We start from the raw sequence: 27,756 nt of genomic DNA, 5'->3' as shown, positions 1-27,756 counted from the left end.
ATCTCAGCTCAGACGATATTTCTCTCTCTGGCTTCCTAAATCTATACTTACACAGTGAAATACAGGCAGTCCCTGGGTTACATGGATCCGACTTACATCGGATCCCTACTTACAAATGGGGTGAGGCAACCCCGCACTAGCTGCTTCCCCCCAGCAGACTAGGGAGATGCGAAGCTAGTGCGCCCCCCAGCAGACCAGGGAGACGTGGAGCAGCTTTTCTCAGTAGACACCTCAGCTTGAGAATAAAGGACTGAGGGAAGTGAGGTGTGGGAGAATAAAACTGAGCTCTGGAGAAATGTTTGGCTAGAGTTTCCCCTACAATATGTACCAGTTCCGACTTACATATAAATTCAACTTAACAAACCTACAGTCCCGATCTTGTACGTAACCCGGGGACTGCCTGTATGTGAAAAGTGTGTGGTGGTAATTTCTCTCGCTCCCAACCCAAATCTGCTCTGTTTCATACATTACTTTTCAAAAAATTGTCAAATTCACAACAAAATCCCCTTCTTGTGCGTTTAAAAATTCAGAGTAGCTGACCCAGAAGGCAGAAGGCAGAGATAAATTTAAGTCTTAGTGTAATTTACACCTTCTCCCTTCCTCCCTCCCCAAACCATGTATATGCTGCACAAAGTTAGATTGCCCATGTATTCACATTAGATTTCTTTAAAGTATTTAGATTTACCCTCTCCCCTACTTGCACTCAGACATTACATCTGAATCTGGAACACAGTGTTCAGTTCTGGTCATCCTATCTAAAAAGTTACGTATGTAACAGAAATAGAAGGGTTCACAGATGGGGAGTAAAAATGATTTGAGGCATTGAAAGGCTTCTGTATTAGGAGAGATTACAAAGATGGAGACTGCTTAGCTTGACAAATAACAAGATGTGACATAACAGAGGCACACAAAATGATGAATGAGATAGGGGAGAAATTGGATGCTCCTATTTAAATTCTCTCATAATACAAGAATAAAAGGACATTCAATGACATTGAAAGGCTATAGATTTAACACTGATAAAGAAAATGCCATTTTACATGCATCATGATTAACCTGTGGAACTCATTGCCACAAAACATCATTGTAGCCAAGAATAGAATTCAAAGAAAGATTAAACATTTGTTGAATAGTGAGAGCAGTCACAGTTATAACAGAAATGATAATACTTTTAACAAGGAATATAAACCCCCATGTTTTCAGGCATAAGTTAACCTCTAGCTGATAGATGTTAGAAAGAAACATCTCCCTGTGGGCAAGTTCTTTCATAACTGTCCATTATGGGTTTCATGCACCTTCCTCTAACGCTGGTCCTGGCCACTTGCAGATACAAGATACCTCTACATGGGCCACTAATTTGAGCCAGTGTGGCAATTCCTGTGTCCCATTATGGCTCAGAGACACGGATACCTCATTGTTGGTCAATGGTAATGAGGTCTGGGAGATGTCACTTCCCTTGTTCAAATTCACTGGTTTATTAAGGATGAAGCTGGCTAAGGGTGTCAGATCCTGCTCTGCACTGACCACATGTGTAGAAGTCCAGCCACATTATGCAGCATGTGGCAGAGTAACGGTGCCAAAGACAGAGAGACAATCATGGCTGCTCAGAGAATTCTCAGCCATATTTGCATAAATGCTCCCAAATTCAACTTGAAGCGAAAGGAGTGTTGCAACATTGCTGTTCCTCTTCCACAGACTGAAGTACCATGCCTTTTCCATCTCTAACTTCAGTGACACCCAATCAGCATATTTGTTGGATGTTTCTTCAGAGGTAATCAGCAATGAAATAATTAACAATATTGAGACTTTTTTTCTCTCTCTACACTACAAAATGGGTTCTGTTTTGAAATGTTTTTCAGGCACCCATCTAGAAAACTACTCAGGTAGTATTGATGTGTCAGCCAGTGCTGACCTCTGAGGATTAGTCTCAGAGGGGTACTGTGTTAATCTATATCTGCAAAAACAACTAGGGCTATGTCTAGACTGCAAGCCTCTTTCGAAATAGGCTCTTTCAAAAGATACTTTCGAAAGAGCCTCTTTCGAAAGAGAGCGTCTAGACTGCACGTTGAACTTTCGAAAAAGCGGCTTGCTTTTTCGAAAGAAAACATCCAATGAGTCTGGATGCTCTCTTTCGAAGAAGCCCTATTTACATTGAAGAACGACTTCTTTCGAAAGAGGAACTTTCGAAAGAAGGCGTTCTTCCTCGTGAAATGAGGTTTACCGCCATCGAAAGAAAATTTAATTTCGAAAGAAAATTTAATTTCGAAAGAACGCGGCTGCAGTCTAGACGCAGGTGAGGTTTTTTCGAAAAAAGGCTACTTTTTTTGAAAAAACCCCTGAGTCTGGACACAGCCTAGGAGTCCTGTGGCACCTAAAGAGTAGCAATGGACTGTGTAATGTTTCCTGGGTGGAGGCTTGTAGGTTAGAATAGCGATCAGTAGGTTTTCTCGTAATGGGTGATGTTTATGTAACCATCCTTTATTTGTACTGTACGGTCCAGGAAAAGGTTCTCTTGTGTGGATTGTTCCAGGCTGAGGTTGAAAGTGGGGTGGAAATTGTTGAAATCCCGGTGAATTCTTCAAGGGCTTCCTTCCCATGGTCTCGAAGTCTTAATCCAGGCCTGGACAAAATATCCTCCGTGGGCTGAATCCAGCTTGTCAAGTCCCTAAGTCTGCCTCAGGCAGACTCCCTGCCTGCTCCCCACATGCTGCTGAGAAAAGCTGCTGCAGGACTCTGTCTGAACAGCTGTGAGCCTGGGGGAGGGAGGAGAGGCTTCACACACAGCTTCACACAGTTTCTGGCCAATGGGAGCTGCCTGTTATAAACAGAGAGCTTGCAAAGCACATCTCCCCTCCCCTCAGGCTCAGAGCTGTTAAAAAACCACATGGGCACTGAAGCCAGTGCGGGGGCGAGGTAGGCAGGGAGTCTGCTTGAGAAGGCTGTGCCCCCCCATCAAAAATTATTGCCCATCCCTGTCATAGAAATTACGAGGAAACCTGTGGCACCTTAGCGACTGTGTGGATTAGTTTGTTTAAAACAACCGATGAAAGAAAGCCACTCAAGATTAAGGAACTTAATTCAGTGAACCGAATCCAGTCCAAGTTGACAGAAACCACAAACTGATAGTGGCCATCCAATAGCTAGTCAGTAGCTTGTCTAAAGTGAGTCTGGTGGCCTCCTAGCCTGGCTACCCAGGGCTTGAGAATCTTCTTAAATTGGTTTTCAACCACTGTTTTATGTTCTGCTGAAGTTGGCAGGCTGCAGCCAGCACCCTTGTGTAATCTGAACTGTTTTACAAGATTGCTTCCTCCCTTGGAATGTGGCCAATTTCCTAATGTAGGCTGTACCTAAGAGAGATGTGAACTGACTTGTTGGATAATTCTAAACCCTAATAAGAGTGATCTAAGTATTTTTTTGATTGTTTGGCAACAGAGTAAAGAGAGAATTCCACTGATTCTCATTTGTAGGTTTTTCCACAACCAGTAAAACTGGATTTTTTTTTAAAAAAATAAGCTTAAATTGGGTGGGAAACTGTAGGTTCACCAGATTAGTACTTAAATGATGTTCCAGCTGGCTATGGTTCAAGACCTACAGTTAGAGCAGCTACAGAGCAGAAATTAATTGCAATATTTTCTTTTGCACAATTTTTCTGATTTCTCTCCTCCCAAAACTGTTAAAATAGAAAGAATTTAACCAAGTTGGTCTCTTCTGAGGGATTAGCTTTAGTTGCTTATGTGAGTGAGTTGTTTAGCATATTGCTGGAAAACTGTGTGAAAGTTTTTAACACACAACAGTTTAATCTCTTGCATTAAGCCAGGTCAATGTCTCTAAGAAGAAGTAGCTTGAAAGGAAGTACAGGCAGTCCTCGGGTTACATACAAGATAGGGACTGTAGGTTTGTTCTTAAGTTGAATTTGTATGTAAGTCGGAACTGGTACATATTGTAGGGGAAACTCTAGCCAAACGTTTCTCCAGAGCTCAGTTTTATTCTCCCACACCTCACTTCCCTCAGTCCTCTTTCTCAAGCTGAGGTGTCTGCTGAGAAAAGCCGCTCCGCGTCTCCCTGGTCTGCTGGCGGGGGCGCTAGCTTCGCATCTCCCTGGTCTGCTGGGGGGAGCAGCTAGTGCGGGGTTGCCTCACCCCGTTTATAAGTAGGGATCCGATGTAAGTCGGATCCATGTAACCCGGGGACTGCCTGTACACTAAAATATCTTCCTTATAAAATGTCATTTCAAAATACATTTTCTGGGATTGTGGTATGAAATAACTTAATAAAGCAGAAAAAGCTAGTACCACTTAAATTCCCTAAGGGTGAACACAATGGGCATTGTAAAGAGGACACGAGAAATAATTCTGTTCTACTCCACGCTGATTAGGCCTCAACTGGAGTATTGTCTCCAGTTCTGGGCACTGCACATCAGGAAAGACAAATTGGAAAAAGGCCAGAGAAAAGCAACAAAAATGATTAAAGGTTTGGAAAACATGACCAATGACAGAAGATTGAAAGAATTAGGTTTGTTTAGTCTAGAAAAGAGATGACAGAGGGGACATAACAGTTTTCAAGTTTATAAAATATTGTTATAAATAAGAGGGAGAAAAAATTATTCTCTTTAACCTCTGAGTCTAGGACAACAAACAATGGGCTTAAATTGCAGCAAGGAAGGTTTAGTTTGGAAATTAGAAAAACCTTCCTGTCAGGATGATTAAGCACTGGAATGAATTGCCTAGGAAGGTTGTAGAATCTCCATCACTTGGAGATTTTTTTAAGAGCAGGTTAGACAAACACCTTTCAGGGTTGGTCTAGATGGAACTTGGTCGTGCCATGAGTGGATATGATAACCTCTCGAGAGTCCTTCCAGTTCTATGTTTCTTTGATTAATACCTGTAAAATCCTCTCTCAGCAGAAAGAGGTTTAGTGAATAAGCTAAATGTGATGGGCCAGCTCTTCAGATGGTGAAAATCAGTATAGCTTCTTTAACTATACATGTCACATGGTGTTCTGGGCCAATATATTGATTATGACAATAGCTTGTGATTGTAGCCCCTGAAGTTTATATAACCAATCCAGAACTTTTCCTCTAAGATAATATATCCTAGCTACTCAAAGACTGTATTGTTGATACCAAAAGTATTACTATGGCAGTGTAATTTGGAGAACATTCTGATTAGTGGAATCCTTCAATATGGAGACAGTAATGCTATTTGTATTTCAAGGAAATAGAGATTTTCATGCACAGTTACACTTTCCTAAAGAAACCTTACTTTTGTCCAGCTTCTCCTTGCCCTGCACAAGGTCCATATTTGTAAGCATAAACAAGTCGAGGGATGAAATCTGAAGTCACAGCTACTACAAATGCATTTGTAATAACAGAGAGAATTCCAATGCCTTCCAGAATTCCATACCAGATTCCTTTCAAAAAAATAAAATGTTGCATTAGTTCCAGGGAAGACAATTAAAGTGACATGTGGGTCTAGCACTAGATAATGCTGGATTATTTCCTGAAGAAGCAATGGTGCTTGTAATGATATGCAGGTTGCCAGTATAAATCCATCTGTCTTTTTGTCTTTATTTATTTATTTAAAATATTTTACCCTGCCTTTCTATTTAAAATATTCGAGGTGGCTTATAACATTTTTTTAAAAACACAATAAATAAATGTATATAAAGTAAAATACAAGACCCCAAAGAGGGGGGAACATTAAACCTGTTAAAACACATCAAGAGGAGGGACACACACATAGACCTAAACACAAAGCATGGGTAAAAAGAGTGGTGTAGGGGTAAACTGAGGCAGTCCATGGTATCTTGCTGAGAACTGAGAACTCAAATCCTAAATCATTGGGCCAGGCCTGGGAAGCATACAGACAGGCAGTTACCGTGACCCTGGTTCCCCTGGCAACTATATTGCAAAGGGGCCTCACTCTAATAAGGCCTGGCTGGTACCAGCGAGGCTGCGCGGTTTTTCTCACTGTCTCCTGTAATTTCAGATCAATCAGCTTGGATCCCAAGGACTGTGCCAATGCAAGGAAGTAGTCATCTCACAGTAGACATATCACAATTTCAGCAAAACAAGTTAACATCAACATGTCCATTTTGTTTATGTTGGCTCATTTAGCTTGTTAGAAATAATTACCTGTATTAGTGATAACATGTTTAATTGGTAATGGGCGGAGATACCGTGTAACCTTCCTAGTTCATTGGCTTATGTGCTCATCTAATTTCTGCCGCTAGACCTATCAAATCACTTCCCCTCTGCCCAACTGCTGCCTATATAATCTAAAGTATGTTTTGATTTAACTAGTGCTCTCCAGGTTAACCCCTGGTTGGTACTCCACCAGCGCTGGTGTTCAATAAATCCTCAGCTTGTTTTCGCCTGCACCCAGTGTATCTGGAATTATTCCCTACAGGTGGCCTTGGCCTGGCACTGAAACAGTGACAACGTTGGTGCCTGGTGAATGTCCTAGGGGAGAGAATTTCATAGCCTAGGGACAAAGGCTGAGAAGGCCCTGCTCCATGTAGATGTCAGCCTTATCTCCATAAGTGGAGTAACAGGTAGCAGAGCCTCCCCAGCTGATTTCAATCCTCAGGCAGGTTCGTATAGGAGGAGACGGTACTTCAAATACCCCGATCCCAACCCATTTAGGGCTTTATAAGTCATAACCAAGACCTTGAATTGTGCCCAGAAACATACCAGAAACCAGTGCAGCTGCTGGAACACCAACATAACGTGCTCCATATAACGAGTGTTAGTTAAAACTCAAGCAGCTGCATTCTGGACCAGCTGAAGCTCCCAAAGACTCTTCAAAGGCACCCCACGTAGAGCGCATTAAAATAAACCGATCAGGATGCCACAAGAGCATGAATCACTGTACTCAAGTCGTTCTTATTCAGGAAGGGTCGCAGCTGGCAGATCAGCCAAAGCTGCCCAAAAGCACTCCTGGCACTAGAGTGAGGTCTTCCAACTGGAGACTAGGCAAAATGCCATCACAACAAATGAGCATGATGATAGCCAGCCAAGACACCATGTTCATTCATCATACTTGGATGGTAAGAGCATGAATCTTAGCCAAGACCATTGACATAGCTGTTCTTTTTGAGTTTCCATGCCTATTACGGAAGAAAGGTGAATTGCTTACATAGGCGCCAACTTCCTCTCTATCCAGAGGGTAATAGACACCTTGCCTGCTGCAGGACCGACAACAGGACATTGGCTTTCCCCAAGCCTCCACCTCATCCCCTTCCCTCCTCTTTCCACTCCCTGCTCCTGCTCCAATCCACCCTTTCCCAAACGTCCCATCCCTGTCTTCCCTCTTCTCACCCTTGCTCCTTCCCCTCCCTCCCAGCACTTCCTGCATATTGTGGAATAGCTATTTACATAGTGTGCAGGAGATGCTTGGAGGAAGGGAAAGAACCAAAGGCACTGGAGGGGGGGGGGAAGAGAGGGAGCTGACTGCCAGTGGGTGATAAGTCGGTGCCCATTTTTGCTTATCCAGCTCTAAAATACTTTTAAGCAGCAGCAAAGCACTCCTACATTGCAAGTTATTTTTAATCTTCTAGAATTGTTTGAAGCTTCATTACTAGAGCTGTGCACATAGTGAAAATCATTAGGAGAACTTCCAAGGAACTTAATAAAGCAAGGCTGAAGGTTTCATCATGTTTTTAAAAACGTTTGATCCATTATATTGCAAAAGAAGTGTCTCATCTTTGGGCAGGAGTCCTCATTAAGCTAATTAATACATTATGTGTATGAAAGTTGACCAAGGCTATAAAGTTGGTACAAGAAAGAGGTGGAACAATTTCATTCAGTCCCATTGTTGCTGTTAAGCTGACAGATAGGAATCAAAGAAGAGAAGTGTATAATGTAAGGAGCTGACCTGTGCTTAACACTTATGACTGGTATTTGCTACACCATTTTTTAACTTAGTGATTTTGCATAAAAATCAATAAGTATTTTTAAAAATTAAGGCCATTTAAAAATACTTATTTTATTTAGAAAACATGATTTATTCTATTCCACATTACTCCCCTTATTATGGCAGTATCTGTATGTCTGCTAGAACTGCCTTGGGGTGATCTATCTAACATTAGACATGTCTAGAAAGCCAGGGCTTTTTCTCTGCAGAGAAATCTGACTTTTCTGCAAAAAAGTGAAAACATAACATTTCTGCTGGAAATGCTTGGCTTAAAACCAAACACTTCAATTCAGATATGGTGATGACATGTCTCATGGAAGTAGGGTTGCTAGATGGTTTAACCAAAAATACTGAACACCCCCCCCCCCCCAAAAAAAAAAAACACTGGGAAAAAAATTCTGTTGAGAAAAAAAAGGGGGGGAGACCTAAAGTTGTTGGGAAAAAAAAAAAGGACCCCAACAGCAGTTAAGAAAAAAAAATCAGCATGGGCCCTTTAAGAAAAGGCTTTTTTGCGAGAGATCATTTTGTTTTTCTGCTCCAGCCACAAGACAAGCCCCTGCGGAACCAAATAAGCAGGGGGCAGGGACGTCTGGGGGCCCCAGTGGGAATCCAGGGGCTGGGCCTGGTTCCTAAGTGTGTCATAGGGTTGCCAGGTGTCTGGTATTTTTGCAGCTTGGCAGGGTTAAAAAAAAAAAAAAAAATCAGAAAATACCGGACATTTTAGGTGTCCGGTATTTTCTGAATTTTTTTTTACTGGACAGAAGGTGACAATACCGGACTGTCCGAGTCAATACCTGGCAACCCTACATGGAAGTAGCACTTTTGGTGCTTATGCACCTATTCTCTATGGGATAGGACCTTTAGCTGGACTACATCACCCATGATGTTACAGAGTATCATGGGAAATGTAGTTTGGCTAGGGAACAGAGCTTGAAGCAGCCAGCGGCAGATTTAGGGCAGGGCGAGCGGAGCGGCTGCCCCGGGCCCCGCGCTTCCCGAGGCCCCGTGCATGCGCCTTGGCACCACAGCGCATGCGCTGTGTCGAAGGGGAGCCCCCCACGAAATTTTGCTGCCTGGGGCCCCGCGGCACTCTCATCCGCCCCTGGAAGCAGCCAAACCACAACTACAATGAAGCACTGTCATGCATTTCTTAAACAAAATGTTTTGGTTTTTTTGTTTGAAAATTCTTGATTTCAGGAGAAAATGAAAACTAAGGTTTTTGAGTGTTCATTTTTCTCCTTGAAAAATTGAAATTTGCCAAGTAAAAAGATAGTTAAATTTTTCATGAAAAGTTAGTAAAAAATCCATTTTTCTGGGGTCTCAAAACAGTTTTGATTGAAAAACTTCAACCAGTTTTAACCAGAAGCTGTTCAATGTGGTTTGGGCTCTCATCCTCACCACAGAGGGAGAACGGTGTCTGCAATGTAGTGTTCTGGGTTATAGTTTGTGGTGCTTTGTTTTGACTACCATGCCTGGTAGTATGTACAGCATTGCCCCAGGCCCCATAACCTCCTAGGGATGGTCTTGCTGGAGACAGAGTCCTTTGCACAGTCACTTAGAAGAGGTATCACAATTTTTCACACTGAAGATTGAATGCTTAAATAGCCAGAATCCCATACCTTTACCCATGCTGAGTTACATATTACCCTGCTAGCAATCCCACTGAAGCCAACTGCTCACAGAGCCTGATTCAGCAAAGCACATGAGCACATGTAAATATTTTATAGAACTGGGACTGGAGAAAGGTGGTATTCACTGTGATTAAGGGGATCAGAATCTGATCCTAAATGGATGTTTCCATCTTCTTAAATCATTCTTCAAATTACATTTTAAAATTATAAACACAATTAAATTATAAAATAGCGAAAAGGTTATTTTTAATTATTTCATTGTTACTTTTTATTATTACCAGCCAGCTAGGCTGTGTCTAGACTGCAGGGTTTTTTCGAAAAAAGTAGCCCTTTTTTCGAAAAAACTTCACCTGCATCTAGACTACACCTGCGTTCTTTTGAAATTAAATCAAAAGAACGCGGCTTTTCTTTCGACGGCGGTACTCCTCATTTCACGAGGAAGAATGTCTTTTTTCGAAAGTGCTCTTTCGAAAAAAGGCGTTCTTGAATGCAAACAGGGCTTTTTCAAAAGAGAGCATCCAGATTGCCTGGGTGCTCTCTTTCGAAAAAGCGGCTTGCTTTTTCGAAAGTACTGCTTGCAGTCTAGACGCTCTTTTTCGAAAGAGGCTTGCAATCTAGACGTAGCCCTAGAGATTACCCCTCTGAGGAGATAGAACCAGTAAGTAGAGTTGCCCCTTTTTTCGTCAGCTGTTTAGTTTTCTCAACCAGTCAAAGGTAAACCTACTTTTGGCTGAGTGACTAGAAAATGTGCAAAGCTTCTCAGAGATGGAAATTACTTCAATTTGCATCATTGAAAATGTCTTTAATTTACTTTATATTCAAAAAAATAAGCACGAGATACTAAGAAAGTGCATCCACCAAAGGAAAACCCACCAGAGAGCACAGAACACTTAGTTTAAAAATCTGGACTGATAATTCATGCACCCAGTCATTAAAACCTATTTTCCAATTTGGATTAGTAGGTAACAAAAATAAACTTACATTGAATATTTACAGCTTTTTTTTAGGAGCCAAAATTGTGTATTATTTTATAAAAAGAGGAAGAGGTTAGGAATCAAAGTTTAAGCCAGTAAAGATTTGTAACTTTAATTTAAAATAATTGATTTCATCAAGTGATCAATGCTCTGTCTTTAAAAAGATACACATAAACAGCTCACCTATATCTTTGGCTCTTGAGGCTAATGGCCTCCTCCACTGTGTGACAAATTTGTATGCATCAAGCCGGATTTCTATAATATTGTTAAGTAAGGCCAGCAGTGGTGCCAGTGGAAAAGCTGCCACAAAGATGGTTGTAAATCCAAACTGAAGAACTAGGAGAGGAAATAAAAAGTTAGTGTTTTCAATATTCACTTTCAAGATCTTATCCAAAATGGTAGGCTACTGAGATGTCAAATAGCTAGTAAACTTGCTCCTTATGAAGTACCGTATTATCACTATATACTAGTGCAGTGTTTTTCAAACAAGGGGTTACAACCCAGTACTGGGTCGTGGAATGTCAGGCACTGGGTCTTGTTGCAGTTGAATGATCAGGTGACCAGTGGGGGAGGTGCCTCTCCTGACACCAGCAGGCCCAGCTCTTAGGTTGAAGGAGGGAGAGCACTGCCCCTGCTCTGAGCACTAGTTCCACACTCCCATTGGCTGGGAACCTGCTACTGATTGCTTCTGGGGTGTAGCATGGTCTGCTGAGGCAGGCAGCCTACCTTAGCACTCCCGCTGCACCACTGACCAGAAGCTGTTCAAGGTAAATTCCTCCTGCCACAGCTCTGACCCCACCCCAAAGCCAGAGCCCCCTCCTACATCCCAAAGCTTTCATCCTCAGCCTCACCCCGGAGCCCACACTCTAGTCAAATTATGTTGGGTCACGGGCATCAACAATTTTCTTAACTGGGGTCATGAGAAAAAAAAAAGGTTGAAAAAAATCACTGTCCTAGTGGCACCAATGTGTCTATTCTTTTCCCAAAAGGTCAGCACCAGGGTGAGAGAACAAATGCTGGAATTTCCTGAGAGCTTAGACACCCAATCTGTTCTATACGGTGGCAGATGTGGCCTTTAGAACCCTCCCTCCCCCCACACACCAGCTGAGTGTTTCTGCCAAATAAGAAAGCACCCAAGATGGAGCAAAGAAGGCTGTGCTTCTCCAATACAGAGAAAAGAGAAGACAAGGAGTGGAGAGCAATGGGGCCAACAGCCACCACAAGCCCCAGGACAAGGTGTGTGTGCGTGGGGAGGGAAGGGCTGTCTCCATGCTCCTGGAAGGGGCAGGGCTAAGGGCAGAAGAGGGCAGGGCCAAGGGCAATTAGTTCTTAGTGCCACCCAGAGTGCAGTGCAACCTCCCTGAGTCTTCAGAGCCACGTGAAGGTGCACTTCAGCAGCAATTCAAAGGGGCCAGGGGCAGCTGGGAGCTCTGGACCCCTTTGACTCTCCAGGCCCTGAGGCAACTGCCCCCTTTGCTGCCCCCCAACCTGTTGGTGGGCCTGGTGGAGGGAAACAGAAAAGGCTGGACAGAAAAGAAAATCAGGAGTTTGTCTACTGAGCAGATGAGGAAAGTCATGGAGGAGCAAACACAGATGCTGAAATCTTTAATATTGCTGTAGAGTTAACAGATGCATGCCCAGCCATCCCTACAGCACATTCAGAACACTTTTACATGTCTCCCTCCCCTCCCCCTTTTGCCAAACTCTGCCCACACAACTCCTTTAGCTTTCTGGGAATCCTCAGTTTCCCCTTCACTCCATCCCCGTGGACAACTTTCAAAATGATAGCTGGGCACACACATAGCTATGTAAGTCTGCCTTTCCCTGGGACCTCCTTTACCACCAAGTGTCTCTCTGTGTGTTGTTTCTTGTTTAATAAAAGCAAAGCTTTGCAACAGTAACTCATCTGTTTGTTTGTTTCCTACAGATTCAGATAGCAGACACTACCAGTATATGCACAGGCAGTTTAATCATTTGCTTCCTGGGCAAAACTAGACATAATGTAACATTGCAACACCAACTCACAGAGATACACATTGCTGGTTTTCATTTGCAGTGTTGCCTCAGCACCTCTCTGATTCAAACTGCCTACCTTTGGGCCCCTCGCTTAGCCTTGATATCTGGCTGCTGAAAATTGGCAGCCAAGTGGTCTGCCACAACTTCCCATCTTGAGAAAACCTTGCATCTTTAGCTTCACAAATATTAAGTACCATAAAACACACAGCTATGACCACGGGAATATTATCTTCACTGAAGTCTAACATGCCCCAAACACTTTCCCAGCATACCTTTCATCTGCCAAAGACACATTCCACTGTCATCTGGCACCTACTCAGCCTGTTGTTGAAATGCTCCTTATTGCAGTGTGGTTTTCTGTGTAAGGTTTCAAGAGTCCCAGCTGTCAGGGGTATGCTGGGTCTTCTGGGATCACTATGGGCATTTCAGTGTCCCACCCCACTGTAATCTTCTATTCTGGAAACCAAGTCCCTGCTTGTAGCTTTCTATACAGGCTGTGTTTCTGGAGACGTGTGTGTTATGCACCTTCCTCCACTACCCCGGGTTGATGTAAATGAAATGCCCAGGATGACACAAGTGCCTGCAAAAGGTGGTCTAATACCAAAATTGGAATAGGTGTGCCAGCTACCGCCCCTCCAGAGTTAGAGAAACCCATTTCTGCACAACTGCATGCTATTTCATGCACATTTCCCAGAGGCACAGGCCTTTGTAGCACAATGTGATTTACTGCCCTGCACACTGGCATTGAGACAGTCCAAACAATTGATTTCCCGACTCCAAATTGATCTGCAACCAATCAGTACCAGTCTCAAGTCACCAGCAACCACACAGCAATTGCCACACGCTTCACTACAAATAGGGCAGATTTTATCAGAGTTCAGTGGAATTATCTGTGTAAGAAAAATGATATAAGAAACCATGTAGTGTAGGGAGAACAAATTTTGAGGCTGAAATTTAGGGAATATACCTCTGCTCATGAAAACAACTTATCAGGTAAAAACCTTTCACAAATGGGAGCTTGCTACATCACATTAGAAATATTGCCCTGATTTGGTTCTTAACAATTCACTCCTATTCCTCACCTAACTTTTAATAATGGAAATCGTTCTGCAATCTCTAGTTTCATACAACAGTACTCTAAAGTTTTTAATTTTAACAGTTCAGCCCTCTGGTCTTAAAAAAAAAGGTAACAACATTAAAATCAAGCATAAAAAAGTAAAGTCAGAACATTTTCATACTCATTTCTAGGTATTCATCAAAGAGTCCATAAGCATTCATAGGCTGAAGATTGTAGTCCTTTTCCCACTGTGGGAAGCTTGCTTTTCTCTGTGTACCATGTTCCTGTCGTAATTTCCTCCTGGTCCACCAGTTCTGAATTAACCTGCATATTTCAAATAAAGTGCAAACACTCATGCATTTTTTATTCAGCATTTTAGACAAGTGTGCATGTATAAACTGCAAGAGGAAGAATCTTACTACAGTTTGGACCTCCCTGGTCCAGCACCATTGGGATCTGACTGGTCCAGGATGAGGGATTTTGCTAGACCAGGGGAGGTCGTTCTGCTTCCCCCTGACACTGCCCCTCCAGCATGCTTGGCTGTCAGCCTCCCAGCTGGCTCCCCACTACCTCTGGCCCCTCTGTGCACAGGACCCATGGCCCTACCATGGCAACCTTGCCACCAGACAGTCCCACTGCTGGGATTCTAGCCCTGTGGGGAAGCTGCTGCTGGGGTCCAGCTCTGCTGGGCAGCCCCTGCTGCCTTCTGGCCTTGATGAGTTGTGCCACTGGGCAGCAGCTCCGCTCCTGGCTCCACTGCCAGGCAGCCCTGTGATTGGGCTTCTGGTTCTGTGGGCCAGCCCCATTGCCTCCTAGTCCTGCTGGGCAGCTGCAAGACTCCCAGCCCTTGCCCCACTGCTGCTGCCTCCCAGTCCCACAGGGCAGTTTTGCCACCACAAGGCAGCCCCGCTGCAGGGCTTCCAGCCACAAGCCTTCCACTGGGACTTTGGTCCTGGAACATTTATTGTCCTGCCAGACCACAGATCTTGCTGGACCAGAGAGTCTGATATTATTGGCTACTACTTGCCAGTTAGCAACACAGAGATGTGAGATTCTGAAGACTCCTTTCTCTGTGCCATTCTCTGAGGGTTAGCGGTGTTGGAGGGCTGAGTGGCAAGCTTAGTTTGATTACTTATTAGTCATGAGAAAGAGACTGGGCTGGACTAGACAATGTATTTTGTAAACTGAATGTATCAGTGTGTGGGAGAGCTTGATATTAGTAACAGATGTGGCTGGTAGCACAGAACATTCTCCTTTATTTTCTCTAAGATGGGGGAAAAGTTCCTGAACTGTGCTTCGGATATAGATGTTCTTAACTAAGAAAAGACCATTTCTTATTGAACTTCCTTCCTATTCCCAGCCTAGAATAGCAAATACCTTGAGTCAATCAGAGCTAAGAAGGGAGATGGACGGTTCTCTCTGAATGGAAATGTGATGCACTGAAGCATCACTTGAGCTCCATGCATTGGCCTTACATGTGTGTGTCAAATCCTATAACCAATACAGCATAGACTGGTTCTCATCCAGCCCCTAGAATTCTGCAGCATGTCAGTGTCACTCTGGTGTCTGGCTCCCACAACTGATTTTTTAAAGCTCTCTGGGCATTTTCATAGCAGACATTTCAAAACTCAAGTTAACGTCGCACACCTCAGGTGAGACATGACAGGCTTCTTTTAGGATCCCACTATAAAACTCATATAGAAACAGGAGTCTTTGGACGAGGCCCTGACTCTTTCAGATTCCTCCAGAGGCTCTGGGGAGCACATGGTTGGAGGGGGAGCTCTATGGCAGGCTGGTCTAACTTTTCTCATTGCTGACCGCCCCTTGGGGAAGCTTCCACCACCATTGGTCCTAGTACAACGCAATGGCTGCACTGACCAGGGACTACACAGACAGTAGCTGGCCCCTGTACAAAGGCATAATGAAGGTATATTATAAAGGATCCTCCCTGAATCCATTGGACACCCAAGCACATTGCAGTGTTAGCTAGAAGATTAGAAACCTCCTAGCGAGGCTGTTTGGCAGAAAAAGGAGAGGTTCCTGCCTGCTGAGGATTCACAGGCTAAGGGTAGGGAGTCTGAGTGCCTCTGTCCCTGGTACCAGATGCGGTGCAAACTCCTCATTCAGCTTCAGCTTTCTGCTGGAACTCTATAGTGGAGTCCCCATCTTTGTGTGAAACAGACATTACTTCTATTAAATCTCCCATCCTTTACACTGATCTTTTCCTAGCTCCCGTTTAGCTCTTCTTTAATCTCCCTCTCTGCTTTTCATTAGCTTTCAACGTGCTCATTAATGTCTGGCAGAAAGCTGGAACTAGACCGTCAAAAACTGACAGAAGAGGCAAAGCAGCAACAATTTTGCTGCTGCTTTTTCTAATGAATTCCTCAAACTGGAACAGCATGTGACTGCTACAGCATCATGGCATGCTGAGGAGGAGAGACCTGTGAAACAGAAGGAAAGTAGAGCATACTCAACACCTTGCTTGCCTAGCAGGTAGTGATTGGGGCAATTTACTCAAAAGTTCATAACTGTTCAGCAAGAGCTAAAGCAGCTTAACAGAACTGCTGTGATGTGGATACTATAGCTCTGGAGCCTGAAATCTCCTTTCCATGACACTGGCTCTGCTGTGGGTTCTGCAGCAAGGCAAACTGATGTGAACATTGGCCCTCTGCAAGGGTACAAAAATTTACAGTGCTAATTTTTCTTTTACTTGCTCATTTCCCAACTGTGGCTCTCCACTCCATTGATCTGTGTTCCTAATTGCCAATAGCAATCGCCGATAGCAATCCATTAAATATTAATTCCATGAATTGTTAAATGAAATAACAGCAGTCCCTTTTAGCTAGAACAAAGCCTCAAGTTAGTATGTACATTGTCAGTAAATGTGGCCAGGTCAGTAAATGTGCCTGCACATTTTTGACTGCCTACCAGCAGTGCACTTTTTCTGGCTCATACCTTTTAGGTATCCTATGTCACCCAGCAAGGAGAAATCGAATTAGAACTGATGGGTATAGACTAAAAAGCATGAGTCTAACATATCAGTGTAGTGAAGAGCAGTATGGTACAGAAACTTTTTTTTTTAAATGGGAAAATACCACAACTTCTGGAAATGAAATATTTTCTAATAAAATATTATTTATATTTGTGTGATTTCATTTCGATAGACTTTGTCTTATGAAAATATCACCATGCATCTGAAAATCTCAGCAGAGTTATCCACTGTGTCTCAGTGTGACACTATAATTACTGTGGTGGTTTTCTCCCATTTAAGAAAATCTGAAGGCAATAAAGAAAATAGTATTTTCTGTTTTCTCTATAAACAAAGGCAGTAGATTTACTTACGGGTAGCCCAGCTCCATGAAATTATTCCAGGTCTGCTTTAGCACCATTATAATACCCATTTGCATACAGAGATCAATAAGGCATCCGCTAGGGTGGCACTGCAGAGTAAAGGAAAAATGAGTGTCTTAAAAAATAATTCTGACTCGTTTAATCCTTTCAGATTTGCAGAAATCAACATATAGCAATTCATAAAACTTTTAAAGAAGCTTTTGTTTTTGCTATTTTAATGTAAGCCCAAAGGAGTACATAAATAAAATCACTAGAACTTTAAATCCACTCTCTAGCATCCTGCCATGGCCAGAAACAGATGCTTAGGATGAAGGCAACTCAGTCTTCATGATAAAAGCAGCTGGTCCACTGTGTAATTCTGCACAGATCTGATGGAAAGCTTATTAACAGAGCCCTGCAAAACTGCAATAACTGTGGGTATCTGCATCCACAGAAGTGGATGCAAATGTCCATGGCTCACTTTTGCAGATACAAATGTGAATATAAAATTTTGTAACTCTGCAGGGCTCTACTTACTAAAGAGAATAGGAGTCTTTCTATGGACTTCAATAGTAGGCTTTGGATCAGGCAGAATGGGGAGAAATTTTTTGCTGACACCTAAGGCAATTAGTTTTTGCCTAAAAAGCAGTATTTCTGTGTGTGCATATATAATGATAATACAACACCATATTATTATTATTTAGTATTTGATTTAATGAAGCCTTGCATTCCTTAAAGTTATGAGTTCCAGAAATAGGTTTAGGAAATAGGTTTAAAACCAGTTCTCTGGAATTGGGGGAATCAAAACTGAATCAAGGACAAAATCATGTGACTTCGGTAACCAAATATTAACACTGGACACTCATTCATTCACAGGCTGACAATTGTTCATTTACAATATCCATCAGTTACTTTTGAATTCTGAATATAATTATAAAAATGAGACTGGCTATTGGGTGAATTGCAAAGTGAGTCCTCCTCACGTGTAACTGTTACATTCTCTAATCCCTGATTACTATTCTACCAGCTCTACTGGGAAGCTTGCTCAGTTTTTTTATTTAGTTTTACATGGATTTTGTTTTCTTTAAAATTTGAGGCTGCAGGTCAGCAATGCAACAAGTAGACCATGTCAGTTTGTGATACAGTCCCTCAGTGATACATTCAACATAATCTAAGCCAGGGGCCAGAGTCTGCCCTTGCTCATATCCTGCACCAGCCATGGACTTCAATCAGATTGTATTGGATTTTCCCCTGAAAGCTTAAGAGTTACAGAATACTCACCTCTTCCAGTCTCCACCTGTTTATCAGCCTCAAGTAGGCACCAGGGTGTCCAGTAAATCTTCAACATAAGAACAAACATCAGCTATTTCTTACTTATTTATTACTGATCAGAATCTTAAAGAAAAGCTCAACATTTGCCCAAACAGGATTGATTTAAATATCAAAGATGTAATTATGTAGAATGATTTGAAGGATTTCTAATATAATGTATATTAAGAACTAAGCAAATTTTCATCTGTGCTTTAGCTAAATGATTCATTCTAGTACTTGATATTTCATTCTCTGATGTTCAGCAGATAAGGAGAGCATAATGTCAAGACTAAGTAAAACTGTCAAGAGAATTTTATTTCTAAGCTCTGTTATGAACTATTTCAGTATGTGCTATTACTGGCTGGAAAGAGTCCATGAAATGCAAATGCCTACTCCACTTCCTTTTGACATAATGAAAAATTTGGTGTGACAGTTTCTGCAAATCCAGTGAAAACACAAGTTTTCACCAACAGTGCATATTTTTCACAATTATACTGTGTGTGATGCACTCATAAGATTTGCTCAGATATCTCAATTCCAACAATTCATACTAAAAGGTAATTCAAATCTGCTGATTTGATTTCTGCAGGGGGAAAATAGGAACAGATATAAGGTTTTTCTTATTTTCTGCAGAAAAAGCAAATTCCATTGCTTATAATAACTATGAATTTGCTGCAAACTGGCCAAAGTATACATCATGTAAAGCAAAAATTACTTAGATTTCAGGGACTAGAGACGAAATATCAAAACGTTAAGTTCTTCTCTTATCAGTACAAATTACACATATAAAAAGCAAAGTGATTTGTAAATGTCTTATCAGCAGAAAACATCAGTTCTCTGAAGTGGAATTTTTAGGACTTAGCATTAAGGAAATGTCTGAGAATGGGAACTGCATATTCCATTTCTAACTTTTTAGAAGGAAAATCTAAATTTAACCTTTTCTCCTAAATTTAACCTGGACTTCACAATTATGATCATATGGGCCCATTTTGAAGGGCAAACATGATTAATATAATTTTTTCTTTGCTCTCTATCCCAAGCACAAACAGTGAGCAGAAACCAATTCTTACCTTCCCAAGAAGAATGCTATATAAAAGGTAGAGCTGTTCAGATTAACAAACTGAAAAAGAAACATTTTCAAAGTGAAGCTGTTCTCCCACTCAGACTCAGTCCGAGGCTGCTCTGTGAATAAAGAAAACAGAGTTTGAGAGATTTAATTAGGCCTGGTCTACACTACACCCCCACTGGTCAATCTAAGATGTGCTGCCACACAGCTGAAGTTGATGTACTTAGACCTACTTACCACAATATCTTCCATGTGGTAAGGTCAGCGACTGATGCTCTCCCATCAACTCCGCCTACTCTTCTATCCTGGTGGAGTACCAGAGTGGATGGGAGAGCACTCAGCAGATGCAATAAATAGATTGCCAGTGGTTTGATTGCTGCAGCATCAATCCACCATGTAGTGCAGACAAGCCCTGAGATCACTAATCTTACTATATTGAGGGACTGCATGCACTTTTTCCAGGCTGGCAAACTTGCCTGCTGGTCTCAAATGATAACACAACCGCAGAATTTGTATAAAAAATATAATTCACAACAAGATGGCTTGTAAACATCTCCTACAAATCTTATTTGATGTTTTAGAGCTGGCTTTTCAAGATCACAGGAAATTATAAGAATTGATTTGCTAGTTTGCTAGAGATAACATTCCATTTCCTTAATTTGGACACAAAATAGACAACTCCTGCATTCTTCCATGTACTTTAAACTCAGCTTCTCTTCTATTGTTCTCATTTCTGCAGTCTACTACAATTAAGTTAGCAGAATGCACACTAGTATGCAGCATAATATATTCTCAACCTGCAGCAGACTTCACACAACTGAAATAAATGCTTTCTTTGTGGATATTTTTCATTATTTCAACTGCTTTTTCAATGTGCTTTTACTGTGTGGACGTTCTCTTTCAAAAGAAGTTTTTCCGGAAGATCTCTTCTGGAAAAGCTTCTTCCGAAAGAAGCCTGCAATCTAGATGTAGCCTCAGAGTAAGAAGTTCTCCAGTTTGACAGTATTTCAACATTATTTTGAAATAACTACCTGCTGTGTAGATATGGATTAAGTTATTTTGAAATAATATTGCTGTGTAGATAAAAAAAATGCCCTAGATAAAAAAAAATAATAGTTAATACTAAAAATGGAGATTTCCCTTTTCCTCTCCCATCTGCAGCATCTCAGATCAGAGCTTCATATCTATAAATGGAAGCTCAGACAGGAATCAGGCAGGAGGCAGGTGAGAGAGGAGAAGGGAGAGAGAGCAGTTTACTTGTTAATAGGCAACAGTCAGGTTTTAAGGTGGGCCTTGTCATTAAATGTTGCTGTATAGACATTACTGCATATTGATAGATATTTTGAAAAAACTATAAAGACTGTTATAATTATAAACACAGTTATAAATGCAGTGCAATATTTTAAAAACATACATTCAATTAACCTAAGCAGCATTTTGCAAATATAATGGGGATACTGATTCAGGGAGAAATCCTGTATCTAGTTAAATCAATAGCAAAACTCCGGCTGGCTTTAACAGAACTAAGATTTCACATTCAATATTTAGTTTGAAGTGGCACTCAAATATAAACAAAATAAATAAAATATCATCTCAGTTTTACATTTATAACTTACCTAAATTTGTCAGAAGAAGAGCAACTTTTTCATACAACTGTAACAAATAAGAAACCACCTCTGAAAAAATGTGACCAACAAAGTTTACCATCATTAACAATATAGATCTGTTTTGTAGGATGAACAAGAATTACTTACATTTTAAAACAGAGATTCTGGTAATCATTCTTTGGTAAAATTTGTTGGCATTGTGATAACAGTAACATAGTTCTTATGTAGTGCTTTTCACCCATAGAAGTGCTTAGAAGGAGGAGAGTAATCTTTATCCCCCTGTACCGATGTGGTGCAGAAAGCATATGTAATTTGTCCAAGGTCTGTTATGATGACAGATTCTACAAATTTACCCTTTACTGTCAATTTAACAAATACCGATAGCAAAAGGGTTGAACGTATGAGAGGCAGACTGAACTGGTCTGTGATATTACTCAAGGACTTGGGTAAGATCATACTTTGTAAACAAGAAAAGTGTGCAACCAAAAATCAGTGAACCAAAATTGGTGGGTCAGAAACTAGGCCTCTTTAGTGAACAAAATGACAAGATATTCTTCCCCTGAACCTTCTTTTGGGGTCGTGAAAAAGACATTCACAGCTACTATGTTGCTGGGTTACTGAAAGAAATAAAGAAAGGGAAGGAGCAAGCATCACCATCATGTCTGCCACCCATTCCGTCTCCTGGGATCTCAGGATTCAGTGTGATACCACCGGACCTTTTTCATCCTAACCCTAAGAGATGTCATGACCTGACCTGAGCAGACCAGAGAGAGATCCTGATGACATCACCTCTCTTTGGCTAAATCCAACACTACCTGGGATGAGATTTTGTCAGACACCCATATCTACTCAGTGTGCTCTTTCCCTTCTTTGGCTATGTCTAGACTACACCTCTCTGTCGACAGAGAGATGTAGATTAGGCACTTTGAAATTGCTAATGAAGCAGGGATTTAAATATCCCACACTTCATTAGCATAAACATGGCTGCCGCTTTTGTTTTTTTTTTTTTGAAATGGAGCTTTTTTGAAAAGAAACAGCTCTAGACGGGGATCTTTCGAAAAATAAACCTTTTTTCGGAAGATCCCCTATTCCTCAAAAAATGAGGTTTACAGGATTTTTCGAAAAAGGTTGATTTTTCCAAAGATCCCTGTCTAGACTGCCGTTTTTTCAAAAAAGCTTCGTTTAGAAAAAAAGCAACAGCCATGTTTATGCTAATGAAGCACAGGATTTTTAAATCCCTGCTTCATTAGGAATTTCGACATGCTTAATCTACATCTCTCTGTTGACAGAGAGGTGTAGTCTAGACGTACCCTTTAACTTATTTCTTCCTTTCCTACCCCTCCCCTTCTACCTTTGGTCTCATAAGGCTTTGGCTTAGCAAGCCAAGACTATATATTTTGCAACACTCCTGAGAGCCGGTGACTAGTAATATAGCTAAATGCAATGCCCTAAACAGCCCACATGGACATGAGATTGTAGGTCTTGAAGTGGTGTACAAAACTGTGCCCTGTGCCTGTGTTTTCCCAACACTAAAGCTACAAGTGAGAGTTAACACCAGAAACATTTTCTACCATTGTTTTCATTTTTCCCCGTGTGTGTTTTTCCCATTTGCCTTCTAGGAAACGTGATCCGCAACAGTAACAACAGCTCCAGAGCCTCCAGCCATCTCAACTACCTTCTTCTTTCCCCAGAAGGACCGCTACTCAGCCAGCTGCTACTCAACCAACTAACAGTTTGTCAAACAAGTTTTATTTTTCTTCCTTCTAAAGACTCCCTACAGCTAAAGGAAAGAAGGGGTGTTGTTACAATCACAGTCTCACTTAGCACTTTAAATTTCAAAAACTTCTAACAACGGCTTTTCCTTCTTTTACCATATGCTTAGTAAAAGGATTTTAATGGTACATTTCATAGAATCATAGAACTGGAAGGGACCTCAAGAGGTCATCGAGTCCAGCCCCCTGCCCTCAAGGCAGGACCAAGCTCCGTCTACACCATCCCTGACATTTGCCATGGTACTAAGCAGGCAGAAGTCTGTAAATTCCAAACCCCATTTAACACTGTTTAATGTCAGAAAGTAAGAGGGTCTTGGTAATATCTTTGATTCTTTGGGCCCTTTATTCCATCTAAATTAATACATCACAAACCAGATAATTGGCAGACCCAGGACTAAAACCCAGGATTCTTCATTCCCAGACCAATGCCATATTCACTGCATCATGGTCTCTCCTACACTTAAGTGAAATCACTAATTTTCCCCTTGAAAGTCTTTACCATTGGAACTGAAAAGTGTGTGGACTTTAATGAAAAATTTAGCACTGTGCTCCATCTGTAAAAAATCATTTAATTCTGTAAATGCCAGGGAAATTGTGGAAAATTTAACAAGCAAATCAGACCTAATGAAAACAGACTTTGGCTCTCTTTGGGAAAGAGACATCGGAGCTCAAAGAACATTATTTATTAGATCACTGTAACCAAATGTGTTTATTTATAACTACTGGATGTTCTTCTAAATCTTTACTAGCACTTGTCTATGAGAGCAGGATCATGGTTTAAAATTCCTTTCAATGACTCATAACGTATTTAATAGAATAACTTTGACATGAGTTAGTATTTACACAGTGGTGACTATACGTGCACTATGTAAATGCACAGTATTTATTTTTATTATAAAATTAAATCACTGTATCCATTTGCTACAAATGGTTATACCCCTTCTAGGAATCTGGGGCCAGATCTTGCAAGGTCTTGAGTGTCCTCAGTTCATGTTGATATTAATGGGAGTCAAAGGGACACAAAATCTCTTTAAAGAGTCACCATCTTTCAGGATTGGGTCCTTAAATTCCAATGTGTGCCCCTCCCAGTTCCTTTTTCTACAATTCATATTACAAACTGCTGCTAAGGTTTAGCGAGTGCTACCCGGGCTACATATTAAACCAGTTGCTTAAGAACTCAAGTAATTTAAAAATTCTATCATAGCTATCAGCAACATTCCTCCTACAGAGCTTTCTGCTTTGTCTGAAATAAACTGTGGTTATTTTAATCCTATTTTTGTTTCAAAGAATATAATTTGAGAAAGTGGTCTCTTGCCAGCTTTAATAGTATCTCCCTATGGAGACAATAATAGCGCTAAATGGTGGTGCAGTTGATACTCTCCATACTAGGATCATGATATCTATTTACAGGTCTACAATGACCTGCATGGCTGCATGTGAATATTATGGTTTTTTGTTATTCCTTCTGCACCTGACAGACAGCTTTTGTGATTCTGTTAACGATGCTTGGATCTGTTTTTCTGGAACTGCAGTTCATCACATCAAATCTCAAAGGGTTTCATATAGGATCCTATTTTATTCAGTATTCTGTACTCTTTGGGTGATATTATTGGTATGAACAGGCTTTACTACTCAAGGTGAAGCTAATGATTGCTCTCGGTGCAGATTGCACGATTAACTGGGAGAATGTCAGCTTCAGTGCCATCAAATCTTGTCAGAATGAATACGTAACTATATTATCCATCCAGTTCTCAAAAGCATCCAACCTAGATGTTGATTGACCCAGAGCGTTCCCTGATGCTTTTTTCAGACAGGTTGTGAAGTAATATTAGAATCTCTGTCTGCAGTCCATGTTATCTTACAGGGATTCCCAGACTGCAATAAACTCCTCTTGTCTCTTCTCACCTCAAGTTCTGGTTTTATTCATTTATCTTGGCTTTCTCCCTGCTATTTTTTCTATTCTCACAGCTTGTGCAGGACTCAACTGTCTGATTGCTCATGGGAGTCAGAATCTGTTAGTATTTTAGATGTTCTCCATCAGTCACCTATTGTAACTCACATTAACTCAGTATGGAAAGCAAAAAGTTAAGTTTGAAACCTCGCCACCTCCTTAAAAGATGTTGCAGATTATGCTTCCTTATACATATGGATCTCATTTCCCCTGGGCCTCACTTTATTGTCCAGTTCACAGACTATTAGTAGCTGTAGGGTTTAAGACATTGTCCTTGCAATACTCAAGGAAATACTCAGAATTGCATTTTCCTTGCAATACTAAAACAGAGACCTCAAAGCAACTTCTTTATTTTGCATTGGCCTCTATCCCATCCTCCTCCTTCCAATTTCTCAATAAAATCTTCCCTTGCTCTCCCTCAGGAAACACATGGGAAAACAGACATCTTACAGCTTGTTGAAAAGGTCACCAAATGCAGCCTTGCGTGTGTAAAGGAGGAAAAGTGAGTTCCTGGGGTGAGCGTCTCTTACAGCCCCTTTGCTTATAAACCATAGCTGTTAGTCTTACTATCTCACTGAGTGCAGATGCTTCATTATCACATATAAGTGAAGTGGTCTCTCAAGTGGGCACATTTATACACAACGGCTGGAATCAACACCTGATAAGTTACATGGAAACAAACCAAGGAGCCAATGTAGCTCATTGAGCCAAGGAGTAATATGCGTACAGCAAGAAATTCCAGTTACTAAGTGGGACAAGGCATTCTGCATTAGCTGCAATTTCTGCATGGTTTGAAGATGCAACCCTCTGTAAAGTGTTTGCAAAGCCATAGTCTCAAGGTGACAAAGACATAGGTAAGTGGCAACATGTGCATCTGAAAGAAAAGGACGCAACCTTCTTGCCAAAAGCAGGGGACAGAAAAGCACATCTGATGATCACTGCTGCATGGACATTCAGAAGCCCCTGGAAAACCAACAGAACTCCCTCACTTTACAAGAGGGGTAAATTCATTTTGTACCCACCCAACTCATTGTGATCTACCCCACTGGAACTTTAACCACCAAGGAACAGATGGCCTAGGAATCCTTTTATCCCAGGCCCAAAGTCAAACCAGATTCACAAGCCAGATTCAATCCACCCTCACAGAATTTTTTCCTAGAATGCAGTGATTGGATGATTTTAACCACACCCTCATGAGATTAGAAGTAACTGATGAAATAATTCACTGCCACTCAATGTCACTTCTCTGTGAAGTGTGGAGAAAGAGAGTCTGTAGATATCTGTCACTAAGGGGAAAATTCTGGTGTGAATAAAGTGAGTAGGCACCTCTCTATTAAAAAAGAACCCTGAGTCATTTTGTTTTTTAAAAAAAAGCATATTTAAAGAACTGCATGCAATTTGCAAACAAATAGGAGAAATAAGATGTAGGCCAGGCTTGACAATGTCTCTTTAATGTAATATAATTTTTAGACTTTTTCAAACATGTATTGCATTTAAAGAGAATTTTGGAGCCAGTTATAACCAGGTGATGAGACTCCTCAACTCCCATTAAAGTACCTAGCAAATGAGGGCATTCAACACCATGCAGACTGGGACACATATAAAGTGCTTGAATATAGTTTGCTTTAGATCCTCATGCGGGCAGCAGGAGGACCCCCCCCCCTTCAGGGAGGCTAGCCCCCTGCCTCTACTCATTCTACTTGAGACCCTACCCCCTGCCTGCCAGAGGCACAACTCCTCCTCTCCCCATGGCTAGGGAAGCTCCAACTCTTCCCTTCCCCCATGGCCAGAGGAGCTCTGAGCCTCCGTCACATAGCCAGAGGACCCCCAAGCTGACCCCAGCCAAGCTGCGTCTCCCCTCCCAAAACCCCAAGGGATCTGGTGGGAGAAGGAAAAACTCTTCCCAAAGAACCTGAGCTTTTTATATGTGCCACACAGGTTCAGGGGCAGCAGAAGAGGTGGTATCTGCTATTCAGCTTTCCAGGTTCATCAGTAACCTTTCTGAAGTCCAAGGAGATTGCTGATGAATTGAGAAAGCAGAGTAGCGGATATCACCTCCTCACATGCCCTGCAACCTGCATGATGCATAATAAGCAAAACTTCTTCCATCCAGCAGAAGCCTAGCCTGGTCAAACCACTAAACTCGCAAACCAGCTTCCAGCAGCAGCAGCTTTGGTGGGGAAAGTTTAGCCTCCCCTGGTTTATTTTACTTATTGCTTATGGATCCTTATCTCTACTTACCACATTCAGTAGCATGATGATGCAAAAGTTGATGCACACTGCAGTCCCTGTAGTTGCAACCTGAGAGTTATTCCTGATTAAAGCCCACTTAAAGGCAGCAAAAGTGCTGACAGTCACAACACGGTAAATAACAATGCCAAAAACAGCAGCAATCACCACACAGATCTAAAAGAGAGAAAGAGAGAAAAGCCTGAAATCCCTCAGAATTGGAATTGATTTCTTCCTGAGATTCTCCACTATAAAAATAAACTTATCTTAAATAAAAAAAAAAAAAAATCAAGTCCTGAAACAAATATTTTTTTTCCCCGAGAGGGGTTTAATTTGGATTAATATCTAATTTTCTCTCCATTTCCTGTAATATAAAATACACTTGATAGCTAATTAAAATCATAGCTACATTTAATCCATCATTCTCTTGAAAAATACAATTGTTTTCTGTATTCCAGTGTGAGTGAATGGTGCTTGATTTCTAGCCCTGGAAATTCAGGCTACACCTTACTTATGCTGGGAAAAATTCACCACTGTGGAGAGGGTCAGTACATGGTTTATGGACTACATAAGTCATACTTTGAATATTTAAGTGGTGCCTAGCAATGTTTCCTCTCATTTTTCCCATCCATGTATGGAATACATTTTGTTATGTGTACCAAGGAATGTGCAGATGTGTACCACCTGTAGGAACACATGCTGCTGGCTGCGGGAGCTCTGCTAAGCAGTTGGGCAGCATTTGTACCTCTCCTGGTTGGCTGCCCAAGAGCTCAGCTTACAGGGAACACTGGTGCGTAGACTTTTCTGCAGCCCCTTTGCCTGGGGTGAATTTCAACCTGTGTTAAATACTGCACAGGAAGCAACTGAGAGAGTTTTGCCACACTACCGTAGGGAACATC

General features: G+C 41.5%; 1 protein-coding gene across 4 annotated transcripts in view; it reads right to left on the bottom strand.

Moving 5' to 3' along the window:
* ANO4 (anoctamin 4) overlaps window positions 1-27,756 on the bottom strand; it is a 326,447-nt gene that overhangs the window by 16,969 nt on the left and 281,722 nt on the right. For all 4 annotated transcript variants that reach the window (XM_075934238.1, XM_075934244.1, XM_075934250.1 and 1 more), the window contains 8 exons: window positions 26,870-27,034; window positions 20,915-20,951; window positions 19,303-19,414; window positions 18,203-18,260; window positions 16,934-17,031; window positions 13,773-13,915; window positions 10,702-10,854; window positions 5,262-5,409 (listed from right to left, as the gene is read on the bottom strand). In XM_075934238.1, the coding sequence (XP_075790353.1) occupies window positions 5,262-5,409; window positions 10,702-10,854; window positions 13,773-13,915; window positions 16,934-17,031; window positions 18,203-18,260; window positions 19,303-19,414; window positions 20,915-20,951; window positions 26,870-27,034 (914 nt within the window). The remainder of the gene's footprint in view (window positions 1-5,261; window positions 5,410-10,701; window positions 10,855-13,772; window positions 13,916-16,933; window positions 17,032-18,202; window positions 18,261-19,302; window positions 19,415-20,914; window positions 20,952-26,869; window positions 27,035-27,756) is intronic.

The sequence above is a fragment of the Pelodiscus sinensis genome, chromosome 1 (genome assembly GCF_049634645.1).
Source record: "Pelodiscus sinensis isolate JC-2024 chromosome 1, ASM4963464v1, whole genome shotgun sequence".
Classification (NCBI taxonomy): Eukaryota; Metazoa; Chordata; order Testudines; family Trionychidae; genus Pelodiscus; species Pelodiscus sinensis.
This window is presented reverse-complemented; position numbering and strand designations above follow the sequence as displayed.